Source organism: Xenopus laevis, chromosome 7S, assembly GCF_017654675.1.
Source record: "Xenopus laevis strain J_2021 chromosome 7S, Xenopus_laevis_v10.1, whole genome shotgun sequence".
NCBI classification, from domain to species: Eukaryota; Metazoa; Chordata; class Amphibia; order Anura; family Pipidae; genus Xenopus; species Xenopus laevis.
This window is the reverse complement of record NC_054384.1, coordinates 33,412,338-33,437,948: the sequence shown is the minus strand read 5'-3', so window position 1 is coordinate 33,437,948 and position 25,611 is coordinate 33,412,338. Positions and strand designations below refer to the sequence as shown.

The 25,611-nt window shown below is 41.7% G+C and overlaps 1 protein-coding gene across 1 annotated transcript; it reads right to left on the bottom strand.

Moving 5' to 3' along the window:
• Positions 1 to 6,242: 6,242 nt before the first annotated feature.
• LOC108697505 (zinc finger SWIM domain-containing protein 8) lies at positions 6,243 to 21,740 on the bottom strand. Its single transcript, XM_041571109.1, has 5 exons — positions 21,498 to 21,740; positions 21,240 to 21,392; positions 19,283 to 19,505; positions 18,915 to 19,204; positions 6,243 to 6,864 (listed from the first exon to the last, which is right to left on the bottom strand). The coding sequence occupies exons 1-5, from the start codon at positions 21,733 to 21,735 to the stop codon at positions 6,827 to 6,829; spliced, it is 942 nt and encodes a 313-aa protein (XP_041427043.1). The 5' UTR covers positions 21,736 to 21,740; the 3' UTR covers positions 6,243 to 6,826.
• Between the last annotated feature and the right edge of the window lie 3,871 nt (positions 21,741 to 25,611).

Below are 25,611 nucleotides of genomic sequence, written 5' to 3'. Positions count from 1 at the left end.
CTGCAGCATTCAGCTCACATTCAAAAGCAACAGAAATGACCCATGTGGCCCTCCCTCAAGTCACTGATTGGTTACTGCCTGGTAACCAATCAGTGGAAACCAAGAGAGCTGAAAAGCAGGAAGTAGTGTTCTGGCTATTATGTTAGACACCCAGTCACTCCAGCCTTTATACATTACATTTTTTGCTAATTAACTATATTATAAACATTTTTTATTTTGCACAGCAAAAGCAAGGCAGGGGTTTCTGCTGAGCATATGAAGCGCCAGGGAATAGAACCCGCAAGGAAATCATTGTGAGCAGTTTTTCCTAATTTGTATCACTGAGCTTTAGAAGGGATTCTCTGAAGAATGGAATTCTAGCAGCACAACTTCCCTTCCCATGATTCATATAAAATCAGACACTCATTTTGCTTTTGTAATGAGTCCTGGTGATTGCCACTGGATTTTAAAGATGGGGCAGTATCAGACATTTTGTCCCCTGCCCGTGGGACTGTAAAATGCTGTAAATCTCTAATATGCCACTTGACTCAAACTGTTTCTACGCAGTGTGACTTGTATTACTTTGGCTAAAGGAAGATATGTTTTTTCTTTCCCAGTCTAATAGTAGCGTCACAGACCTCTTTTGTGAAAACAACATTGAACTTTCCAAGCTGTTGAACCGATTGGGTCACCCTCTGCCAACATGGCTACGAGAGGAGCTGCAGAATTTCAACAGGAGTTGAAGATGAAGGCCCTTTGGCAACCTCACACGGAAAATTGCGGCAGCAGCAAGAAGCAAACAAAGCTTGGGAAGATTTCTCCGCTGCATTGGCTGCTCTTTGCTCCAGTTATGGAAATAAACAAGACCATGAATGGCGACATTGCTTGCGGGTGCCACTAACTGTGTTCTCATTGCTGTGGTACGTGGACCTCTAGTGTGACAGCGACCACCATTGCCTGCTATTTGCTATTACAAGTCACCTGGGACGCTGGAGGTGGTTGGGTGGAATGTGACTCATTGTACAAAAGTGTTACGAAACCTCGGGCCTCCAAAGAGCCAAGAGTAATGGAATTGCACAAACAGCTTCACCCTAACAAGGAACTTAGGGCATTGATTCCTCCTCCTGAGTTTGTTTTTTAAGCTTCATAGTATTGTCAGCTGAACGTAGCCGAGGAGACACAATTTATCCTTTAGAGCAGCTCCTCCAGCTACACATTTACAGTTTAAAGATGTGGAAAAGAGCTTCTAAGTCCATTTCACACTGGGACCTTTCTACCCTTTCCTTGATATATTTTAAACGCACACTTATACTCCCCTCTTCCTATAATGAACCTGAGATTCAAGAAACCGGCATATTGACCCCAGCATCTGCAGCTAGCTCCCACTGCCAGTTATGGTTTGCATGGTCTGCTGGTGGTTCATGTTTTCCCTATGTTTTTCAGTTTAAAGGAGAAGGAAAGCTATCGAAGCAGTTTATTGCCAATAGATTAGCTGCAATAGTACAAGATGTAACACTATATTTATTCTGCAGAATGCTTTACCATACCCGCGTAAACCACTCTAGAAGTTCTCTCTGTTTGTTTAGGATAGCAGCTGCTGTATTAGCTTGTGTGACATCACTTCCTGCCTGAGTTTCTCGCTGCTCCCTTATAGCTCTGGGCTCAGATTACAGCAGAGAAGCGAGGAGGGGGGAGAGGAGCAAACTGAGCATGCTTACACCCAGGGCAAGGAGGTTTAAGCTGAAGGCAGGAAGTCTGATACAGAAGCCCATGTATACACAATAGAAGGAAAGAAATGTGGTGTTTCTTTTGACAGAGGACTCAGCATTACTTTGAGGGTTCACTGGTGTATTTATATAGACCTTTCTGATAAGGCTTACTTAGTTTTAGCCTTTCCTTCTCCTTTAAATCATGCAAGAGCTCCTGTCAGTGCATAATAATCTGTTTAATAAGCATGGTTAGGTTTCAGCTCTCCTTCCTGCTTCCAGCAAGCATATGCCCCAGACCAGTCATTAGATACATAGGCACTTGTATGTATCTGGGTGCCCCACATACATGCGGGCGTCTACTTCTACTTATTGGTCAGGACAGTAATTCTGAAATGAAAATGTAATATATTATAGCAAGGGTTGGTGTAAATACAATGCTTTTACCCTTATAGGCCCCAAAACATGGTGGGAAAATACGCACTGGAGCATTCCATAGTGGCCCCGGAGGTGTCCCTAAAACCAGCACCAGGAGAACATAAATACAGAACTGTTTATTTACTGGGGATAATTATTCTTTCTCGGTACATAAATCAGCATGAAATATAGAAACATACAGTATTTACCATTTTGGATTATAAAACCTTTTGTCTTAACCAGCAGACCAAATGTGTTAAATATATTTATTCTTTCTAATGGGCAGATTTAACAAAGGTCGAATTTCCAATTCATGCGAATTTTTTTACTCGAATTTGAATGGGAGGTTATTTAAGAAAAATTTGAACCTCTAAAACTAACTCATTTTACCGACTCAAAAAACACAAATCAAATGCGACTAAACTTGAATCGAGTTTTTTTCTCCGAAAAAAACTCAAATGTCAGGAAGGCTATTCATCTTTTATATGGGTCACTGGACCTCTGCCATTGACTTCTACATGAACTCGGCAGGTTTGAGGTGGCGATTGGTGTAATTCGAATTGTTCCCAGGGTCAAGGTTTGATAAAAACTCGAGTTTGGATTATTCCCTATTCAAATTTGTAAGTTTTGACCAAAAATACAATTCAAATTTACTATTCGACCCTTCATAAATCTGCCCTAAGTGTCCATCACATACAAATATGCACTTTTGGTGGGTGAGGTTTAATTCTGCGTATGGCTCCTGGATGTGTCTGTGTGATTAGTCAATTAATGAAATCATTTTGGGGGGGGGGGGGTTGGGAAGACAAATGGAAATGTATTCTGCTATATTGCCCCTTACATAAACGGGTTTCAGATTGATCCGCCAATTTTCAGTGAACTTGCTCTAATTTAAGTTGGAGGGGGCAGCAGTCTGTTCGAGAGGTGGGGTGCATTTTTCACAAGCTTTGTAAGTTGAGCTGTAGGTATTGTGAATTTTGTAAAATGGTCCATATAATCTTTTATGTTAAATTTGTAAATATTCTGCAATATAATATTTTATGCCATGTACCTTTTTCAGGCTGTCGATATTGTGCAAGCAAATGCTTAAACAAGGAGATACATGTGTTATTTTATCAACGAGCCCCCTCTCTGCACTGGACCATCATGTATTGTGTCATTCACATTGAATGATGATAATAGAGAAATATTTGGCTCTCGCAGCTGAACTTGTGTCTAAATAAAAGCTAGAAATAGCATTCCATGGATTCACTGAGTGGATTTCCTGCTGATTTCTGTCTCACTTCTGATCTTACTCATCCCAAACACTTTCTCTATTTACATTTATACTGCATATAGCCTTCATTCAATACACAGGCTGCTCTGGAGCACAAGTAACAGCTGATAGATCAACTACAATGTCCCAAGTCTGCTGCTTTGGGTCTAAACCATGGCTGCAGCTTATTGGCCTCTGTATGGAGCCCACCAAGGAGCCTGCTGACTGATACCTGCCTGAAAATTGACCAGATCTCAATTGCACAGGATGAAGAAACCCATCAGGGTGATGATGATCAGTTGTTGATGCAGTCCTCACCCCAATGTTCTGTATTCCCATTGTTGTGATCTGATCGTTTAGCCCACTATCACCCATCTCAATGTGGGCATTATGGAGGAATAAGATGGAATTCCACAACACCGGGCAAGTTAAAAACCAGGATCTTTCCTTGTCAGTGTTGAAAGACACTCAGCTTACTTATCTTGACGCATTTCGGGCGCTTCCATCCTTAATCCTAAATGAGCTTTATGATCAAAAGTTTTATGATTAAGGGCGGTAGTGGTCAAAGCTAAGTATGCTGCGTATCTTTTAACACTGACAAAGAAAGATTCTCGTTTTTAGTTGCCCGGTGTTGGGGAATTCCGTCTTCTTCTTCTTCCATATTCTGTGTAGCGTGGGACACCAAGGGAATCCTTCACCCGGCTAATGCATCTTTGGACTGCCAGATATAACACTTTGAATTGTGGTGAATTGGAGCGGTTGTTCCATTTGCCTTCTATTATAAACTGGATCTTTGTTTATGCCAGCTTTTATCACAAGCAGGCAATGGCTGGTGTGACTGGCTTGTGGGCCATATAGTCTGGTACAGCTCTCAGAAACAGCAGGCTCACGTATTGGCCAAATTTACACACCAGTTATTCACAATTCTTTGAACCATCTAAGGTACATTTCAGTTGTGTAAGCAACATGCACACCTGTTCATTCCTGAACCATAATGCATTCCTCAATTATATATCATTGTTTTTGGGTTAGCTCTGCGCTTTCTGCAATATTGGTGGGTACAAAGATCTAATAGGGTAGATTACCCATCTGTGGCCATCTTTACTGCACCCTCCTCCATTAATGTGATGCATTTAGGGAAGACGTCAAACACTTGCAAAGATATTTACAATATATGGATGTATCTTTACACTATATACAAATAAGCTATACACAGTCTGTTACCATATTCCTGGGCTTTTCTATTGTATAACAAATGTATAATTTCTAGATACTGTCAATTGGCAGAATATACAGTATATACAGTATATAACACCTTTGCTCTGTAGCCTAGCTGCTGGTTTAGAAACAAACAAGGATTATGTGAAAAAAAAAACTACCCACTGAGCATCCTTACAATAACTGCCCAAAGGGAGGTTTTGGGCTAAACTGTTTTGGGGCCTGGCATAGTCTTGTAAGACATCTCATAGAAACCAACTCTTCCAATACAGCAGGAAATCTTTTCTACATTAGAGACTGCAAAACCGCGATTAGTGTAAAGATACCTTTTAATTTGGAAACAAAGAAAAGGACAAAGCATAAACTGAAGTGCAAAAAACTTCAGGAGGGTCGGTGGCTACAGAAGAAAGAAAACATGTCTGAATTCACTGCACTGACAGTAATTTATTAAGTGGCCACACCAGACGCCCTGTATGAAAAAGGACTGTTCCTTTAGTGCAGTGGTCCCCAACCAGTGGCAACATGTCACCAATCCCCTGGATGTTGCTCCCAGTGCTTAGTTCCAGGTTTGAAGGGAAGTTTTAGTTGCATAAAAACTAGGTGAAATGCCAAATAGAGCCTCCAGTAGGCTGCAAGTCTTCATAGAGGCTACTAAATGTGGCTAATCACAGCACTTATTTTGTTCCACCCAGGAATATTTTTTATGCTTGCCAACTGTTTTTAGATCTGAATGTGGCTCATGGCTAAAAAAGGTTGGGGACCCCTGCTTAAAGGACCATCAACATTTTTTGCAAAAAAATTCGTTACAATACAACGGAAAAAAAAACATCAAGACAAATTAAAATTTAAAATAGCAAAGCCTTTATTAAGAAATAACTTACAGAAACTCCACTTCCTGTCCTCAACAGAAAAGGCGAAAGGGCGACCATCCATCCTGCTGGTCCTTTAATTGGATAATTATTGGGCCCAAGCTAGTTCACTTCAGTGTCTCCAATGGGAAGAAAAAGCACAAAGACTATCTTTATAACTGGTCCTCGTGCCAAAAGTATTACTACCCCCCATGTTGAGCGTTATAGAAGGAAAAAAAATACATTGATAAAAGCTAAAATAAATATTTTTTTGCAAAGACAAAACACACAGAAGACAGTCGTGCACACACTGCAAACTAGCCATAATGGGGTGAAGAGGCTATGGCCCAAACTATTTATAACCCAGAAAGATCATCCCAGACAAGGTGACCACTCCAATGGTTGACGGGGCGGAGACAAGTGTTTCGTACATAAGGAATTATGTTAAACCAGTGATTGGTAAAGCCTTAACTAAAAATATAACTCCCGAAGGCTTTTAATTACCCTTCATTGGAAGGATTGCCCCCCCATGTCCTTCAAGGAATGGCAGACTGCCTTGGACAATATGGCAGCTATGGAGAGGGCAGCACTGGACAGAAAAGGTCAGCTGCTCAAATATATACAAATATGGCGACTTTGGACAGTGAGTTTGGACTGCTAAGTTTCCTTAAGCTTTCCTCCCCTTGGACCTAATTAACCACTCACAGGTTCTGGACTTCTTCTCTGCTCTCTAATCTCAAAATTGTTGCGGAGGGGCCACATCAGCATCAATACTAGCTATATCATATGCAATAATAGCAACACTAATTTTGAGTCACATTCATTGAACACAAAATGATGTTTTATTTTAGATGCATGGTCAATTGAATGCCAGTTGATACTAATATGCCTTTTTCCTTGGTATTGTTTCCTGTAAACTTTCCTGTGTCATACTTTTTCCTAATATAAAAAAAAAACTATATATTAGAAAAGAGAAAGAAAGCCAATGTTGTACAAATATTTTACGGTTGTGGTCAGATCAAACGTTGTTGTGGGGTTGGAGATGTGAACCCCACAGCTGATTGCTATGACAGGAGCTAACCCTATAACGTAACATTGCTGGCCTCCTGCAATAAATTTCTGCCTAAGATGTTTAGTCCAGTCCCAAATGATGATTTGTGTTGTCCTATTCCCTTTGAGGAGCCTGTATCCCCCCCCAAGAGTCTCCATGGTTACTAATCAACTTGTGCCTGTATCATCAAGGAGAAAAGGTTGCCATTTCTAAGGAAACCCTTTGCCACAGCTCCTTGGTCTGCTTGTTACGTTTCAGATTCTGTAGGATGTCGTTGAACTGCATTGCTCCTAAAGGCGTGAGACAGAATGCACTTCTGGCACTACGGATGGCGTTTACAAAATCATCGTAGTCAGCGGGGGTGAGGTGGATGAGTCTGTGGTGGATGTACTGAAAAGTAAAACAAGACAATTAACGTTGGATTCTTCAAGGGAAGTTTTTTTAGCAAATGAGTTGGGGTGCCAAATAATAGCAAATCTGACTGGCTGCTCCTGAATCAGCAAAACCCTTCTAAAGCACAGGATAGAGATGGCCATACATGCACAGGTAGGATTGTAAGAAGCTTCAATAGTGTGATTATCTGTGCATGTATGGAGGCCCACTGATCCCGGCCAAAGTGCTGGAGAGGTTTTTTGCTAAAAGAACACTGACTGGCCTAAAGAGAAATGGTGCAACATTTTGTGAACTAATGAAAGCAAGATTGTTCTTTTTTTTTTTTTTTTTTTAAATATTTTATTTGATTTTCATGTTAAACAAATGATACAAGATTGTTCTTTTTGGGTCTAGGGGCCGCAGACAGTTTATCAGACGACCCCCAAACACTGAATTCAAGTCACAGTACATTGTGACAACAGTGAAACATGGTGGCACAAGCATCATGATATGGGGATGTTTCTCATACTAAGGTGTTGGGCCTATTTATCACATACCAGGGATCATGGATCAGTTTCAATACATTAAAATACTTCAAATGGTCAAGTTGCCTTATGCCAAAGAGGAAATGTCCTTAAAATGGGGTTTCAACAAGACAATGACCCCAAACACACCAGTAAACCAGCGACATCTTGGTTCCAGACTAACAATATTGACATTATGGCGTGGCCAGCCCAATCCCCGGACTTTAAAGGAGAACTAAACCCCCCCCCTACAGGTAAAAGCCCCTATTCATCTTCTCCACTGGCCCCCTTCCTGCTTCCTCACCACAGTGTTCAACAAGAATATGTGCCCCATCTAGCAACACTAACCTAACTTTGCAGAGTAGTGCAGAGGAGCTCAGGGGTGCAATGTTCTGTTGTTTCAATATCTTCTGGATCCTCTTCTATGGTTTCAGTAATTTTCGGAGCTCTCTGACTCCAACTGTGCATGCGCCAACGGCTAAAGTGCTGCCGATCACGTTACGAATATTCGGAATCGTTCGAACATGACGCCCCTGAGCTCTGCAAATTTAGGTCATTGTTCCTGGATGGGGGCACGTATTCTTTTTGAAAATTTTGCGGGGAGGGAGGCCAGTGAGAAGGCGAATTGGGGCTTTTAGCTGTAGGAGGTTTAGTTCTCCTTTAATCCAATAGAAAACCTGTGGGGTGACATAAAAAATGCTGTTTCTGAGGCAAAACCAAGAAATGCAGAAGAATTGTGGAATGTAACAGGTGCCAGAAGCTGGTCGACGCCATGTAAAATTTTTCAGTTTATACAGAGAATGTTTGAGTGTGTAAAGAAGAATACAGACACTGTTATTTTGTGGAACAGCCGAATATTATCTTTTCTTCACTTTCTGTAAAAGAATAATACATATTTGATACATTATTGTGCCAGGGACAATGTCAGAATTACTGATCCAAGGATATCTCTGTATTTGTTATTCTGAGCATTCGTGTTTGCTATTCTGTGCAGTTCTGAGTGTTGGATCTGGTGGACTTGGGTCAAGATTCAAATGAAACTGTAGCCATAGAACACACAGGCTGGTGAGTTGGCCTAATGCTGGGGTCACAGCAGATAAGTTAGCATAACTGATGCCCAAATGAATCTGTTTCCATTATTCTGCGGGTGTCAGGTTAGTTACTCTGTGCAGTTTATCTCAGGATTGAAATGAAACTCTGGCTGTAGAGCAAATGCACTGTTTTTATAAACACCTGATAACACAGATGTGAGTATAATAATAACCTTCATAAAACAATCCGTCCAACAGGAAGGAAGGGGGGGGGGGAGGTGTGCTAGTGAAATGCCCAAACTGAATTTGAATCCTTAAAATCGTGTGAATTATTGATACACAAATAAGAAAATGGAAACTGTTCTCTTTATATGAACAGTAACAGCAAAAAAAAAGATTGAGAATATAATGCACTATTGACCCACAATGGTAAAACTGATGTGTTTGCTTCAGAAATACAAATATAATTTAGTTAATCAAACTGCTGTGTAGCCATGGGGGCAGCCAATCAAGCACAAGATATACAGTAGATAACAGATCAGTTCTGAAGAATCCCATTGTATAATATAGAGCTTATCTGTTATCTGCTGAGTATCCTGTGCCTTTTCTCCTTTTCCAGTTTTTAATGGCTGCCCCCATGGCTACACAGCAGCTTGTTTATATAAACTATAGTTGTATTTCTGAAGTAAAAATACCAGTTTTACCAGTGCAGTGTGATACTATGTTATATTTCCATTACTTAAAAACACCTTCTTTTTTGGTGTTACTGTTCCTTTAAATAATTTGTTCAGTATAAAAATTCAAACTAGGTCAATAGACAGGCTCTGTAGAGCCTCCATGATGATCTCCTGTAGAACAAATGGACTCAGCACACCCTTAGCCGCCCCAACACAGAACTGATGCACATAGTTGACACCTTGCAGTAAAAAAACAAAAAACAGATCGTCATCAATACTATTATCAGAATCCCTCTGATCTGAAGGGAAGATGACATTTAGGTAGTAACTGTCACAATGCAGCTACTGATAGGAGACTTTGTTGCTCTCAGATATTCTATGTCTCTATTTATAGAAAAGAACACAAGAAGAAATGATCCCCCTGTAACCAGTTTCCCTGTAACCAATAATAGGCTCCCAAGTGTTAAAGACAATGAAGGTCACTGTTGTGGCTATTGAATTGCAATGAACAAATCGTCACTATCAAGCGCAGACATTCAGGGAAAGGTCAGAGGCAGAGGATCCATAAACTTAAGTCTCATTATAGTAAAGTGGCTTGTGCAATGTGAGAAGCGTGGCATTCACTATACTCTCGGCATACAACATTAATTAAGTCCAATGTGGAGAAGCAGAAAGAGCAAATGTTTCATACTATGCACTTTAAAGGGGAAGTAAAACCCTATTATGGTATTATTTCCAAAAAGAAATGTGAGGGTGCTCATTCCAGATCCACAATAGTGTTGATAATTTTATCACACAATACAGAGTCTCATCCATGAGCAGTGCCGTCAGAGGGGTAACTAATAGGGCCCTGGCCACCAATTGTTTAATAGAATTTATAGGGGCCCTGGCAACCAACTGTTTAATATAACTTATATGGGCCTTGGCTACCAACTGTTTAATACAACTTATAGGGGTCATGGCCACCAATTGTTTAATATAACTTATAATGGCCCTGTACACCAATTAATATAACTTATAGAGGCCATGGCCACTAATTGTTTAATATAACTTATAATGGCCCGGCTAATTGTTTAATATAACCTATAGGGGCCACAGCCACTACTTGTTTAATATAACTTATAGGGGTCTTGGCTACGAACTGTTTAATACAACTTATAGGGGCCATGGCCACCAACTTTTTATATTACTTGTAGGGGCCCTGACCACCAATTTGTTTTATTACTTGTAGGGGCCCTGGCCGTCAATTTTTGTTTATTACTTGTACAATATTAATATAACTTATAGAGGCCATGGCCACTATTTGTTTAATTTAACTTATAATGGCCCTGGCCACCAATTGTTTAATATAATTTATAGGGGCCACGGGCACTAATTGTTTAATATAACTTATAGGGGCCCTGGCCACAACTTTTTATATTACTTGTAGGGGCCCTGGTCACCAATTTTTTTATTACTTGTTGGGGCCCAGGCCACCAATTTTTTTGTATTACTTGTAGAGGCCCTGGCCACTAATTTTCTTTATAACTTGTAGGGACCCTGGCCACCATTTTTTTTTTATTACTTGTAGAGGCCATGGCCACTAATTTTCTTTATAACTTGTAGGGGCCCTGGCCACCAATTCATTTTTATTACTTGTAGGGGCCCTGGCCACCAATTTTTCTTATAACTTGTAGGGACCCTGGCGACCAATTGTTTAATATAATTTATAGGGGCCCTGGCCTTGTAGGGGCCCAGACACTAATGTTTTAATAACTTGTAGGGTGTCCATGGCCACCAAAGTTTTTTGGTGGGTGGGTTTTTTTTTATTCTCTTTAACTTGTAGGGGGGCTTTAATGTTTTATCTCTTGTGCCTGGTGGCCTTAGAACTGGTGGGTGGGGGAGGGGTAGTGAGGGAGGCTCAGAAAATTTTGTTGTGCGGGGCCCCGTAATTTCTGATGGCAGCCCTGCCCATGAGGCCAATCCATTTCATAAGATACAGCAGAACACCCTATCGTTAGGACTCCTGCAGCTTTAAGGAATAGGCCGGGTCTAGTAATCCACAGCGCCCAATCAGCAGGTAGACTTTACTAGACACCACAGATGAGAGACTCCTGGAACTTAAAGGAACAGTTCAGGGTAAATAGATAGCATGTGCAAAATAAAAAATATTTCTAATATAGTTAGTTAGACAAAACTGTAATGTATAAAGGCTGGAGTGACTGGATGTCTATTTACCCAGTTTTTATTTTTACAATGAACTGTTCCTTTAACATCATCAGCCTCCCTTGACAGGATTAACATCAATACCTGCAATGAATGGCAATGCATCTTTAGTCCACAGTTGACTTACCTACGCTATAAGCTGAATGCAGGTAGTGCAAACCCTGGGGCCTTACAGGCTGGTTGTGCTGTTCATCTTCTGCAGGGAAGCCCGGCGTGACTAGAGATGCAGGCTGGGTGCGTAGTGTTGTCATGGTTGACCCTTGGATGGCTGGAAATGCTGTTCCACTATGAACATTCCCTACTAGAAACAGAGAATGCAACAACTGCAAGGGGTGCATCACTCAGCCCTACTACACCCTTCTTATCAGGTGAACTACAAGAGGTATTTACCAGTATGTCTGCAGAAGAACCTCACCAAACCCCAGTCTGGCTTTATGTCTCATTACCTGGATATCAACAATAGAAGAATGTATAAATCATTTCACGGCTGCTAAATGAGACAATAAGGCAGAAGCAGCAAAAGGGCTCTGTGACTTTTGATTGGAGGTGGGGGATAAATCACTGAGCTGCATTACTGTTTGAGGTTTAACCTCGCACTTGTATAGCAGTATTAATCATCAGGGCACACTTTCTACCCTTCAAACTTCTCTAAATGAGACTGGAGTGGATTGGAAACTGTAGTTGCCACAGTAACATTCTTTTTCCCCCCTATCTAAGCCAATTTACTGCAGGCAAATAGAAAACAGAGTTCGATCTAACAGTGACACCTGGTGGCACCGGAATCACTGGGTTGGGATGTGAATCAGACTCGAGGGAAGCTAAATATCTTATTTACTGTTCCAAGGCGAATCTCGTAACTGAGATGTAGATTTAGATAGAGCTGTGATGTGACTTTCTCGAAGCTAGCAGAGACTGCTGGGGCAGACATGACTTTTATTCCCTGATTAAATAAATTAGGAAAGGAGTAAAACAGGGCATTTTGGGAATTAATGGAAATTACTGGTAGTATTATTCTATAAGTGCTTTTTAAGTGGGCAGCCTTGAAGAAAAATGGGAACAAAATAAATTCCACTAATAGGGAATAAATTATAATTGCATTTGCAGAAAATCTAAGTACATACACAGGCACATTATATATTGGCAAATATTAGATATAGGCGAACATTAGAAACCAAATACTGGAATGATTGGAGTTACAAATGAATCAAACTCCCATTTATTATGAAGTCTTACCTGTGTGTATAGAGCTCCTGGGACTGGAAAGATTGCTGGCTGTGGGAGTTGCTGGCGAGGGATACCAATGTACTGTGGGTTACAGACAGATGGTATATGTGTTTGAAGAGTGGTGTAAGGGTGGAGACCCTGTGTATGTGCATGAGCCATTGCTGTATGTTGCTGATATATTGTAGAGCCTACTGATATCACTGACACAACAGTTGCTGCAGTCACCGCTGTTGCAACAGTCACAGTGGATGTTTCCTGGATGATCCTGTTGTCTGAAAGTCCACGGACTGCTTCTGGCACAGACCGAGCCCCTCCAGTACTGCAGCCAGTAGCCCCCTCTCTCGGCACAGGAGTCCCACCAACCATCTGCTCATACAGCCATGAACGGACAGGAAATTACATCAAAATAAAAGACCTCCCTTACCCCTGACTCGTCCTCCTATTTTTTCCTGTCCCTCGTCAGGAAACTCACCCAATCCGGTGGATACTGGGCTCTGTCCACTGATGCTGGGGGACCTGCGTAATGCCTTGTGTGTCCCTGCAGGGCCTGCTCCGGGCCATGGCCTTTCGTTGCCTAACCAGCGCAGTAAGTCGCAATGCTCCGGTTGCCTGAGGAGCGCATGCGCAGTAAGTCGCGGTTCATCCTGAACCGCATAGACGGACCGCATGGGCGGAAGTGACGTCACTATCGCGGGAGATTTGAAAATCGGCGCATAGGAAGCGGTTCTCTTTGGATTTTCCCCGCTACTCGTTCAGAGAAATAACAGGAGAACAGCTAAAGCCTCCAGTTTGGGACTAAGTCACTGCAGTAAGTGCATCCCTAGGGAATTAATGCTGCTGACACCAGCTAAACAGGTATGAGAATCTAACTTGTTACTCTGTTCCCTAACAGCTATGAGCTCTGGGAGGCGATCTCATTTTACGTCAAGGGGGTGAGTGGACAGTGAAAGCTGAGCCTTGGATGTGTTTTTTCCTTTGTTATCATCATACTAATGTTGATGTTATTGTTGCAGGAGCTCCCCTGGTAAAAGGAGAGAGGAAGAGGTCAGAAGTAAATCCTCTAGGAAGGAATGCCTTTCCTGCAACAAAATAATTGGATCAGGTGTAGGTAAATGGCCCTCTTTTTGTCCTTTCAATGTTAGGTTCTTCCAACAGAGTATGGGAGCCGCCACTTCTCCTTGTCTTCATAAATTAAATCACAACTCTGGAGAACCAGTATCATCAGTCAAGTGATATTTTTATTTGGTAGCACCAAATAAAAATATCACTTTCCTGCAACAATCCTGCTTTGATAAATAAAAAGTTATGTCAGGAATGTCTGGACCAATTAGCAGGACCTTCCTCCTCACAAGAGATGTTTATGGAATGGATGAAATCATCTTTTGATCAAACTGTGAATGATATGGTTGAGAAAGTAACTGAAAATGTTATGTCCAAAGTGGTTGCTCTTAAGTGTGACAGGAGAACAACCGCAACCAGCCACAGTGTATCTCTATCAGAATCTCCCATTTCGAGTAATTCAGATTTTTCTCAGGATGAGCAAACAGATGACAGAGAAGAAGTTTCTTTCAATGTGGATTTGGTGGAACCCCTCATTACTGCCATGAGGGAAACCTTAAAGATTGGTTCAGCGAAAACTTCGGAAGCAGAAGATTTGATGTTCAGAACCTCCGCCAGGAAAAATGAAGTTTTTCCTGTGCATCAAGTGATCAAAGATATGATTAAGGAAGAATGGAGTTCACCGGATAAGAAATTCTTTCTAAATAGAAGAATAAAGAAGATGTACCCATTTAAAGATGAGGAAGTAAAAGATTGGGACTCTGCTCCGAAGGTGGATGCTTCCATTACTAGGATAGCTAGGAAGACCACGCTGCCAGTTGACGAAGGGGTGTCACTTCGTGATGCAATGGAAAGAAGGCAGGATACTATTCTGAAGAAGGCCTACTTAGTGGCTGGGGCTTCTTGCAAACCAGCAATAGCCATTACATCTTTGGCTAGAGCTAACAAAATCTGGATCCAAGAACTAGAAGAAGCTCTGAAAGTTAAGACCAGCAGAGATGACATTCTAAAGATGTTAGAAAAAGTTAAAGCAGTAAATGATTTTGTATCTGAAGCCTCTCTTGATGGAGTTATGTTCGCGGCTAAAGGGATGAGTTTAGCGGTTGCTTCCAGACGTTCTCTTTGGCTAAGGCATTGGATGGCTGATACACCTTCGAAACATAATCTTTGTTCTCTTCCTTTTGAAGGTAACCTGCTGTTTGGACAGAGGTTAGATAGTATAATTTCCAAAGCTTCTGCAGGTAAATCTTCCTTTTTACCACAGGACAAGAGAGAGAAGAAACAAACAGGAGGTTTTGGTAATAGAACTTCAAGAGGGTCCTTTAGAGAAGCTAAATCCTACAGACCAGGCAAAGGGTTTTCAAGACAGAATTATTGGAAAGGAAAAAGTCAGTATTTTCAAAGAAGTCAAAAAGATGGAAAACCTGATAAGACCAAAAACTTATGAAGGTGCGCGAGTCCAGCAGCACAAGGTTGGGGGAAGGCTACTCGACTTTCAAGCTGTTTGGGCTCAAACTATTTCAGACGATTGGGTGATTCAAATTGTGTCTCAAGGCTATTGTCTAGAACTCAAGAGCTTGCCTCCGCCAAATTTTGTAGCTTCAAGAAAACCAAGGAATCAGGAAGCAGAAAGGGCTCTGGAATCAATCATCTTCCAATTATTAGAAGGGAAAGTAATTGTACCAGTTCCTCCAAGCGAGATAAGACAAGGGGTTTACTCCCCTTTATTCCTCAGGAAGAAATCTTCAGGCGAATTCAGAGCTATCCTGAATCTGAAAAGGTTAAACAGATATTTACAGATAAGAAAATTTCACATGGAGACAATTCGTTCAATATCTCAGATGATAAGACCGAACGATTGGATGGTAAAAATAGACCTGAAGGACGCCTATTTACATGTGCCAGTATACCCAGCTCATCAGAGATTCCTCCGATTTTACATTCTGGGAAGACATTACCAGTATGCAGCTCTACCTTTTGGTTTAGCCACTTCGCCAAGAACTTTTACGAAGGTTCTAGCTCCTATACTGGCTCTGATCAGGTCCCTGGGCATCGAAATCTTTGCCTATTTGGACGACATCATGATAAAAGCATTGTGTCTTCAAACCCTAATTCGTCAATCATTGATAGTACAAAATGTTCTACAACAACACGGATGGATTTTGAACCTAGAAAAATCTTCTCTAATTCCTACTCAAAGGCTAAATTATTTGGGTTTAATTCTGGATACAGTAAGCTTCAGAATTTTCCTCACTCCGGAGAAAGCTGTCGAAATCCAACAATTAGTGACCAGTTTCTCCAAGTTCCCAGCCTCGACAGCACTGACATGCCAACAACTCTTGGGAAAATTAGTGGCAACAAAAGATGCAGTCGATTGGGCCTTACACCATATAAGACCCCTTCAGTCGGAATTTTTGAGACAATGGAACAGAAAACACGAATTCCAAGTCATAGAGATCAGTCAAGAGGTAAGGCAAAACCTTTTGTGGTGGAAGAATCTTCAGAATATGCTGAAGGGAAAGTCTCTGAAGACCCCGGAATGGCTACATTTAACAACAGATGCGAGCAAGATAGGATGGGGAGCCCATACAGGACAGAATTCAGTTTGGGGCAGATTGAAATCCTATCAGATGAGGTATTCATCGAATTGGAAAGAGCTTACGGCAGTCCGTCTAGCTCTTCTGAAATTCAAGAAAGTGATCAGTGGAAAAGCTGTCATGGTCAACTCAGACAATATGACTACGGTGAGATACCTGATGAAACAGGGTGGCACGAAAAGCAGATCCCTAATGCAGAGTGCGCAACTGATTTTCCAGTGGGCAGAAGTTCACCTTACAGATCTGGCAGCTCTTCATGTTCCTGGGGTAATGAATGTCTGGGCAGATTGGCTCAGTCGGAATCCTCACCCAGGAGAATGGGAATTGGATCAGAACACTTTCAATCTTATAGTGGCGGTTCTGGGCCAACCAGTGATCGATCTGATGGCGACTTCAAGAAACAAGAAAGTGACAGTATTCTGTTCCAGATTCAAGAACAAAGGGGCCTTGGTTCAAGACTGTTTCAGAGTCCAGTGGAACTTCAATCTGGCCTATGCATTTCCACCCATTCCTTTGATTCCCAAACTCCTCAGGAAGATCAGGGAGGACAAAGCAGAAGTGATTGCTGTTTTACCATGGTGGCCCAGGAGGAATTGGTTTCCTCAGTTATTCAACATGAAGCAAGCTCCTCCATTCAAAATCCCTGTGCATTCGAAGATGTTACGGCAGGGTCCACTGTTTCACCCGGCACCAGAAAGTTGGAAGTTGACGGCCTGGCGACTGAAAGGCTGAATATGAGATGTCTAGGTCTTTCAGAAAAGGCGATAGATACATTGCTGGCAGCAAGGAAACCATCAACATCACAAAAATATTACAAAATCTGGGAGACCTATCTCAATTGGTGCACAAAGACCAACAGGGCTTATGAAACCACCTCTCCAGAGAATATTGTTGAATTTCTCCAAGAAGGTTTGGAAAGAGAATTGAGTGTGTCTACACTCAAAGGGCAAGTGTCAGCTCTGTCTGCCCTTTATGGAGAGGCATGGACTTCTAAGCCTTTGATTGTTCGATTTTTTCAGGCTCTGAGACGAATTAGACCAAAACAAAAAGAAAGAATTCCTCCTTGGGATCTGTCTTTGGTCCTTCAGGCCCTAACAAAGGAGCCTTTTGAGCCATTGGAAACGGCCCCTCTAAAATTCGTCACATGGAAAATGGCTTTTCTATTAGCCATAACTTCCGCCAGGAGAGTCGGAGAAATTCAAGCACTTCTGGCCCTAGATAGTCACCTGATTTTCAAGGAGGATTGTGTAATTCTGAGAACTCCTCAAAGCTTTCTAACCAAAGTGGTATCCGAATTCCATATGAATCAGGACATTATACTACCAGCGTTTTTTCCATCTCCAAAAACAGAGGAAGAAGGGGTGTGGCACAAATTAGATGTCATCAGGTGCCTGAAAGCCTACCTGTATAGGGTGAAGAAAGTAAGGAAAGATAAGAATATCTTACTCATTCCATCAGGTATGAAGGCTGGTTGTAAAGCTTCAAAATCTACTGTGGCAAGATGGATTAAAGCCTGTATCTCAGAGGCTTATAAGTCAAGTGCAGTGCAAGTCCCGCCTAACATTAAGGCTCACTCCACTAGAGCTGTCTCAGCGTCTTGGGCCTTCCAAGCCCAAGTTTCAGCAGAAGATTTATGCAAAGCTGCTGTCTGGTCTAATTTAAACACGTTCATAAAATTCTACAAATTGGACGTTTGGTCTTCAAGCCAGACAAATTTTGGAAGATCAGTTCTTCAAGCTGTTACTTATAAATAAAATTCTTAGTAGCATTATCCCACCCTCTTAGTGTCTTTACTGCTTGGTAAGATCCCATTAGTGCCCACTGCCATGTGAAGGACCAGGAATGAGGAAAATCTTATCATACTTACCGTGATTTTCTTTTCCTGGACTGTAACATGGCAGTGGGCAAGACTTCCCAACCCTTGAGGGGAGTTTATCTGTACAGTCAAAAATAGGAGGACGAGTCAGGGGTAAGGGAGGTCTTTTATTTTGATGTAATTTCCTGTCCGTTCATGACGAGGGGGGGTTAACCCATTAGTGCCCACTGCCATGTTACAGTCCAGGAAAAGAAAATCACGGTAAGTATGATAAGATTTTCCTCATTCTGTGTTATGTGGGCCTCTTTATTAAATTTTGGTTAAAAGAGTATTTATCAAAGGGTGAAAATGAAAGTTAACCCTTTGATGAATACTGTACGCCTTTAACTTCACATTTTGATTAATATACCCCACTGAGTGAATGTCTGACTTTGTTCCTGTTCCTTGGTCTTCCCTGTCTTGTTTCCATAATCCTCCTTATTTTTTTCTACCCCCCCCTCCCCCATCAACATGAAATGGTCTGAAAGGGAAAAGAAAATATTTTAAAAATAGTATCGAGAGAAGTCACTGCTCAGTCAGGTACCAGAACAGACAAACCACATGGTACTACAGGTATGGGATCCGTTATCTGGAAACCCATAATTCAGAAAGCTCTGAATTACAGAAAGCTTGTCTCCCATAGACTTTTATCCAGATAATCCAAATTTTTAAAAAATGATTTCCTTTTTCTCTGTAATAATAAAACAGTACCTTGTACTTGAACACAACTAAGATAAAATTAAACCTTATTGGAAGCAGAACCAGACTATTGGGTTAATTTATTGTTTACACGATTTTCTTAAGGTATGAAAATCCAAATTCCAGAAAGATCCATTACCTTTAAGCCAAAGTTGTGCAATTTTTACAAGAAAAGATTCCACACCCAGTCAACTTACCTGTTATCCAGGAAACATGGGAGGAATAAGTCCTAGACAGCCAGTTTGGAGAAACAAAATTGTGCAGCCCCAAAGCATAGAGGCCTATTTCAAAGGCACAGAGGTGCAGGTTGCGGTGGGGCCCTTGATGTCCACCGCTGGATGACGGATGGGTGAAGATGGAGGTGCTGCTGTTTCCTCCAGCTTTAATGAGGACAGTTTTAGCCAGCTCAAAATAGAAGTGAGCAGCGGCTTCAGAAGGTTGGTTAGGAACATGGGGTGCATGGCTTTCCAGGCGACGGCCCTTGTATCTGTTCAGAGAGTAGTATTATTACTGTCTGAATAAAACCAGGATGACAATAAGTAAAAGCTGCATGGATTTCCCTTACCGGCCCACTTCAACAGTCTTGGCTCGAACTCCCCCACTGGTTCTCCTGCTGCCACTGGAAGATGATGATCCCAAAGAGTCACTAGAGGAGCTGCTGATACTGTCACTATCTTGGCCTCTCCCCCACGGTGTAGCTCCCCAACCACCACGCAAAGGACGACGGCTGAGGGTTGGGGAACTGTCTGATGTTGTTTCTGGGGCACTGCTATCAATACTAGCCATGCCTGTAAATGTAAAATAATCAATACATTATATATACACATGTGTACTACATGCATAGATCTCATTTATCTGACACAGTGAAAGCAAACCACTAGAGGGCAGTGAATACCTACCTACTAATGCATTGCATTCATTGCAAATAAAATACTTTTACTCACAATTGATATACTATTGCATTTACATTGCTGTTAATTAAAATCATACTAAATAAATGTCTAATAGTGGTGTCTATTTCTGGCCTAAACTAAGAAGAGGTTTGTGGTACCAGCAGTTAGAAATTTTACTAAGTTGACTACTAAGTCAGTTGAGTTGAAGGCAGAATCATTAAAAAAATGTGCCAGTACTCTGCCCCATAAAATACTTAGGGAGTAAATGAAATAAAGGGTGTGGGGCTGGCAATGGTTTAAATCAGCTGCTCAATCTCATAAAGGGAAATTATCACAAAAAAATACAGGGTCCCAGTTGTTAAATCCTTGGTTGCAAGTGCTAGAGTACCAAGGGGCACAAAATAAGAGCAGCGGATATTGGCCATATGCATCCCTGTACTCAACACCTGCCATAGGAAAGCAGTAAGATTATGGCTCCACTGTGTCCTTCATCTTTTAGTTCTCATATTCCACATTTAAGTGATGTGCAAACTAAGGTGCATCTAAGGGAACAACAACATTTCCACCTGTCAGGCACAGGGTGCATAGGGAACTGCAGGACTTTGAGTCTTAAAAGAATAACGAAAACCTGTTCAACAAGCTTGTTGTGCTTATCAACAGGTACAAACTGGACAGCTTAGGGGGTCACCAGTTGTGCATTCAGAATGGGGGGGGGGGGGTCTGGAGGGAGGAAGGTAATGCTTTCACTTTTCTTAAAAGGCCACCGTAACCTCAATTGTGCTCAGAACAGAGGAAAACACATCATTCAAAAATGTTATGGAATCGCAATTATTTCAAAGAGGCAAATTTAAGCATTATAGTATCCCTTGAAAGGTCCCCAAACCACTGGCTTTGACATTAGTCTTCTTTGAAAGTCACATAGAACAAAAGTTCCCAAACCTGTGCACCCCAGTTGCACCACCCACAAAATAGGGACATCCCAGAATCAAACACTTCACAGCAAGCTGAGGGAGGAATTGAGTCATTTTGTGAGTGGTGTTTTGGGGGTATGTGTATATATATATATATATATATATATATATATATATATATATATATATATATATATATATATATATATATATATATATATATATATATGTTCAAATAGTGTTTATGCATCCTTTCTACATAAATCCAATGGAATAAGTTGTCAGAAAAGGGGTTTATTTTCCCATTAATACTTCTAATACTTAGGGAATGTTAGTAGGGTGACTTCTAGCTAGGGATGCACTGAATCCATTATTTTCGGCTCAACCCCCGAATCCTTTGGAAAAGATTTGGCCGATTACCGAACCAAATCCGAATTTGCATATGCAAATTAGGGGTGGGAAGGGGAAAACATTTTTTACTTCCTTGTTTTGGGACAAAAAGTCATGTCATTTCCCTCCTGTCCCTAATTTGCATATGCAAATTCGGTTCAAATCCAAATCCTGCTGAAAAAGGCCTAATCCTGGCAGAATCACGACCGAATCCTGGATTTGGTGCATCCCTACTTCTAGCAGAGAACAAACAGGAACCTTAAATCTGAGGAAGTATAAAAACTCTGAAGAAAATGTTCCAGATTGGCCTTTATTTTCTCTTAGTTACCTGTATGCTTCTTCTTTTGATGCACTGGTGAACCCCAGCATCTCCCATTGTAGCCTCCTCGGTTCCCCAAAGCAAGACGGCTTGGGACTTTTCCCTCCTGTTTATACACATGTGCTTCCCCTGATGGCTCCCCAGTTGATTTCTGGGAGCTATCTGTAAACGGCACAATCATAGATTATCAGAATGCTCCAAATGCTAAAACAGAATATTAAATAAACTTCCTTTTAATAAAGTCAGATGTTTAAGTATCAAAGTTACCCTGTGTGCTCTTTTCTGGAAGGTTTTCCCCCAGGCCTCCATGGACTGTATTGGCTACTCCTTGCTGCTGATGAGCTGGTGGGGTACCTGATATAAGGATGGATGCACTAGACTGAGAGGCATGTTTGGATGGGGATTTTTGATTGGCTGCTGCAGGTTTACTGGAAGAGTAGAAGGAACTAAAGCTGGCCATAGACTCAAAGATCCGCTCGTTTGGCGATGTCGCCACTAACGGCATGGCTATATCGGGGGTAATTCGAACGTTCGGCCGTAAGGCCGAACGATCGACTTACGATGCGCCAAGGGGCTCCGACGGGTCGGTCGGTTAAAAATCAAACCTTCCCGATCAATATCGTGGCCAGATATCGATCGGAAGAAACGTCGGAAGCCCCCATACACTCGCAGATAAGCTGTCAAATCGGTCCAAACGACCGATATCGGCAGCTTTATCTGCCCGTGTATGGCCACCATTAAGGTCTGTGGTTTATGAGTCTGACTTTCTCGGTCTAACAGCTTGTCCAAAATTTAGACAAAAGAGCAGAAACCAAACCATAAGAAATGTTTTCTCAATCTCTCAATACATCTCAATACGCATGGCTGCTTCTTGCATGGACACGGCATCCATGATAATGGCTCACTGAGACAATTAGCATACCTTTTTTAATTTTGACTGATCGTCCTTATAGGTAATCATCAAGGCTAGTGCCAAATCTCCCTTCTCTCTTCTTGTGCCTTCACAAAGCAAAGGATGTTCCGCTCCACTTACTGTTGTTTTCATCCCTAAGTACATAAGCAAAAAACTAAAAAATCTGATTTTCACTATTTTTTCGGATTTTTTTATCCGATTTTCAAGTTTTTTCGGATTATTCAAACGTTTTTTCACAATTTTCTTTTGGAATTTTCACCCGAAAACTCAGAAAACTTTGGGGTGTTGCACGACACCCAGGGCACATCAAAAAATCATTGGGACTTCTCCCATTGACTTATATACAACCTCGACAGGTCTGAGATGTGGGATTTTCAGATTCAGACTTTTCCATCCTTGGGGTTTAATGAATTCCAAAAGATTTGTGATTTTTTAAAAGTCTGATCTTATAAATAAAAATCACAAATTTTTCGTGATTTTTGCATTCGGTGTTTAGTAAATAACCCCCTTAGTGTAAAAAGTACTCCTTAGTGTAAAAAGTACTATTTATTAAGGGCAGGGCCGGGCCAGCCCCAACAGGCGCCCTAGGCACTTGGTACTTTTGTGCACATGCGCAAATTGACGCGTGCGCGCATCACAGTGCGCGCATGCGCAGAAGCGCGAATTGCCGTGTGCGCATGCGCTGAAGCAGGAATGCACAAATACAAGAGTAGAGATGCGACCGGACATGGGGTAGGCGACAGAGCAGGTACATGCCTGAGCTTTGTGCCCTAGGCACGTGCCTACTCTGCCTACCTCTAGTTCCGGCCCTGATTAAGGGTTAAAGTTTTGCCTAAGTTATCCAGTGAAGGATTGATTCTCTGGAAGACTAATATTCCTGGTGATTCTAAACCTTATGAATTCCCCATTCTGTATTCATTGTATTTATAAACACTTTCTGAAAAATTGATGAATACTGAAAGTCAGAGTAATATGGGAATTCCATCTCAAATTAATGAACATAATGTGCCCAAGAGAGAAACTTGTAAACCCGTACATTTTTATTCATATTTTTCACCAATTATTCTCTTCCTGTTTACAAGAACCATAAGAATATTGGACATAAGGGGCGTGGCCTGCATGGAGACAAGATAGGATGCACCGAGTGGGAGCTCTGAACGGGGTGCATTAAAACTGTTAATATCCTGCATTCCTATCCCAAACCTACTCTCCACCGGCAGTGGGAACCGAAATAGCACACTCACCCAGGCTCAGATGGTGCGGAGAACTCGTCAAAGACGAGCAACAACTAGATCCAGCGCAGCTAAGCCCACGGCCTCCCAAGATGGCGCCGAATCCTCTCCAGAGTGCGCAGTCACGGAGGCAACGAACAATATGCTAGAGATCCACTATCCCAGCGCGCCAGTAAAAGCGTACTCACAGCGCAGGAACGGGCTCCAGGGCATAATAGCACAGTATCAGACATGGATTATACCACTACATCTGCACCTGGGCCCGCAACCCCTCCCCCACTCCCAGAACCAACGTTAGCTGAAGTCCTAAATGCCATAACCTCTAACCACACTACACTGGTGGGAAAGATTGATGAGATAAAAATGGACTTTGCGATTTTAAAACATGACGTGCAGAAATTAACAGGGGAAGCTGAAAGAAGGGTCAGTGAGCTTCAGGAACTTACAAACCCACTACCAGCCCGTATTACCACTACTGAAAGGCTATTAGTACAGCTGGAAAATAAGGCGGATGACTTGGAGAATTGCCTCCAACGGAATAATATAAGGATATTAGGCCTTCCAGAAAGGGCTGAAGGGAAGAATACTGAAAATGTATTTAGCAATGGCTGTGTACTACCTTCAGCTAAACAACTTTTTCACCAGCATTTACTGTGGAGAGAGCGCACAGGGTACCGGTCAAGCACCACCAACGGGAACCCCACCGCACCCAATTATAGCACTGTTGCTAAACTACTGGGAGAGAGATACAGTATTACAAGCTGCAAGGAAAACTGGTGAGCTAAATTTTGAAAACAACAGAATCTCAATATACCCATATTTTTCCACTGAAGTGAGAAAACAAAGAGCCAAATTCACTGAGGCCAAAAAACAACTGAGGCAAAAACAAATACACTATGCTTGTAAGAAGGTGATTGGTTTGTGTGCATGAAAAAGTGTATTGTATGTGTAAAGTGAATGTGAGTGCTGTAAAAAATGTAAGTGATTGAAAGTGTTAAATGTTTTGGAGACTGTAATGTGTCATGCAAATGAATGGTAAAGGTTTCATGTGGTGACCTGGGGAAAAGCACATGCACTACAGTGAGAACAGTACATGATAGGGAAATGTTAACAGCACATGCACAGGAGATGTTACGGGGATGGTTGATATGGGATAATATATAAAGGGGTAAAACACATTCATGGGTGTTCAGTGGATGCTTCTGAAGAAAAGTAGATAGTGATAAGGCTACAGTAAAAGTACTAGGTACTATAGATAGTGAGTGGACCACTAGAATGGGTAGCCAAGACCCCAACGAGGAGTGAGTGGCTTAGGAGCCAAGGCTTTGCCAGTGAGGGCTGGAGTGTTAGGGGGAACACGAACATCCTGAAGGAGGGGCGCAAGAAAAATCCTATCTGGAGTAGGCCAGAGGGGCATAGGATGTATGCCGGACTGGTAGGACCAGAAGGTGGATGGGGGCACGTATTCTTTTTGAAAATTTTGTGGGGAGGGAGGCCAGTGAGAAGGCGAATTAGGGCTTTTAGCTGTAGGAGGTTTAGTTCTCCTTTAATCCAATAGAAAACCTGTGGCTGTTTCTGAGGCAAAACCAAGAAATGCAGAAGAATTGTGGAATGTTACAGGTGCCAGAAGCTGGTCAACGCCATGTAACATTTTTCAGTTTATACAATGAATGTTTGAGTTTGTAAAGAAGAATACAGACAGTTATTTTGTGGAACAGCCTAATATTCCATTTTCTTCACTTTCTGTAAAGGAATAACACCAATTTGATACATTTTTCTTCATGTTTTGATTTGGAATAGAATGTGCAGTGTTGCCAATGCATTTGTGTGTATGGAAATAAAAGCTATCTGTCAGGGTCAAGGAGATGGCAATTTCAGCTATGAGTATTGAATACAATGTTGTAACAGGCCAGGCTGAAGTTGGTATTACCAAGACAGTGATATATCTAGGGATGTTGTTAAGACCATTTAGCTGCTAGTAAGCAAGGATGGCTAAATAAAGGGCCAGGGACAATGTCAGAATTACTGATCCCAGGATATCTCTGTATTTGTTATTCTGAGCATTCCTGGTTTGCTATTCTGTGCAGTTCTGAGTGTTGGATCTGGTGGACTTGGGTCAAGATTCAAATGAAACTGTAGCCATAGAACACACAGGCTGGTGAGTTGGCCTAATGCTGGGGTCACAGCAGATAAGTTAGCATAACTGATGCCCAAATGTATCTGTTTCCATTATTCT

What these genes read in the sequence shown, in the direction of transcription:
- LOC108697505 (XM_041571109.1), bottom strand. Translation starts at nt 21,735, where the DNA reads ATGCCGTTAGTGGCGACATCGCCAAACGAGCGGATCTTTGAGTCTATG. An exon ending in TCCAGAAAAGAGCACACAGG is followed by an intron (nt 21,393 to 21,497) that starts GTAACTTTGATA and finishes TGCCGTTTACAG; the next exon opens with ATAGCTCCCAGAAATCAACT. An exon ending in CCATGTTTCCTGGATAACAG is followed by an intron (nt 6,865 to 18,914) that starts GTAAGTTGACTG and finishes TTTACTTTTCAG; the next exon opens with TACATCCACCACAGACTCAT.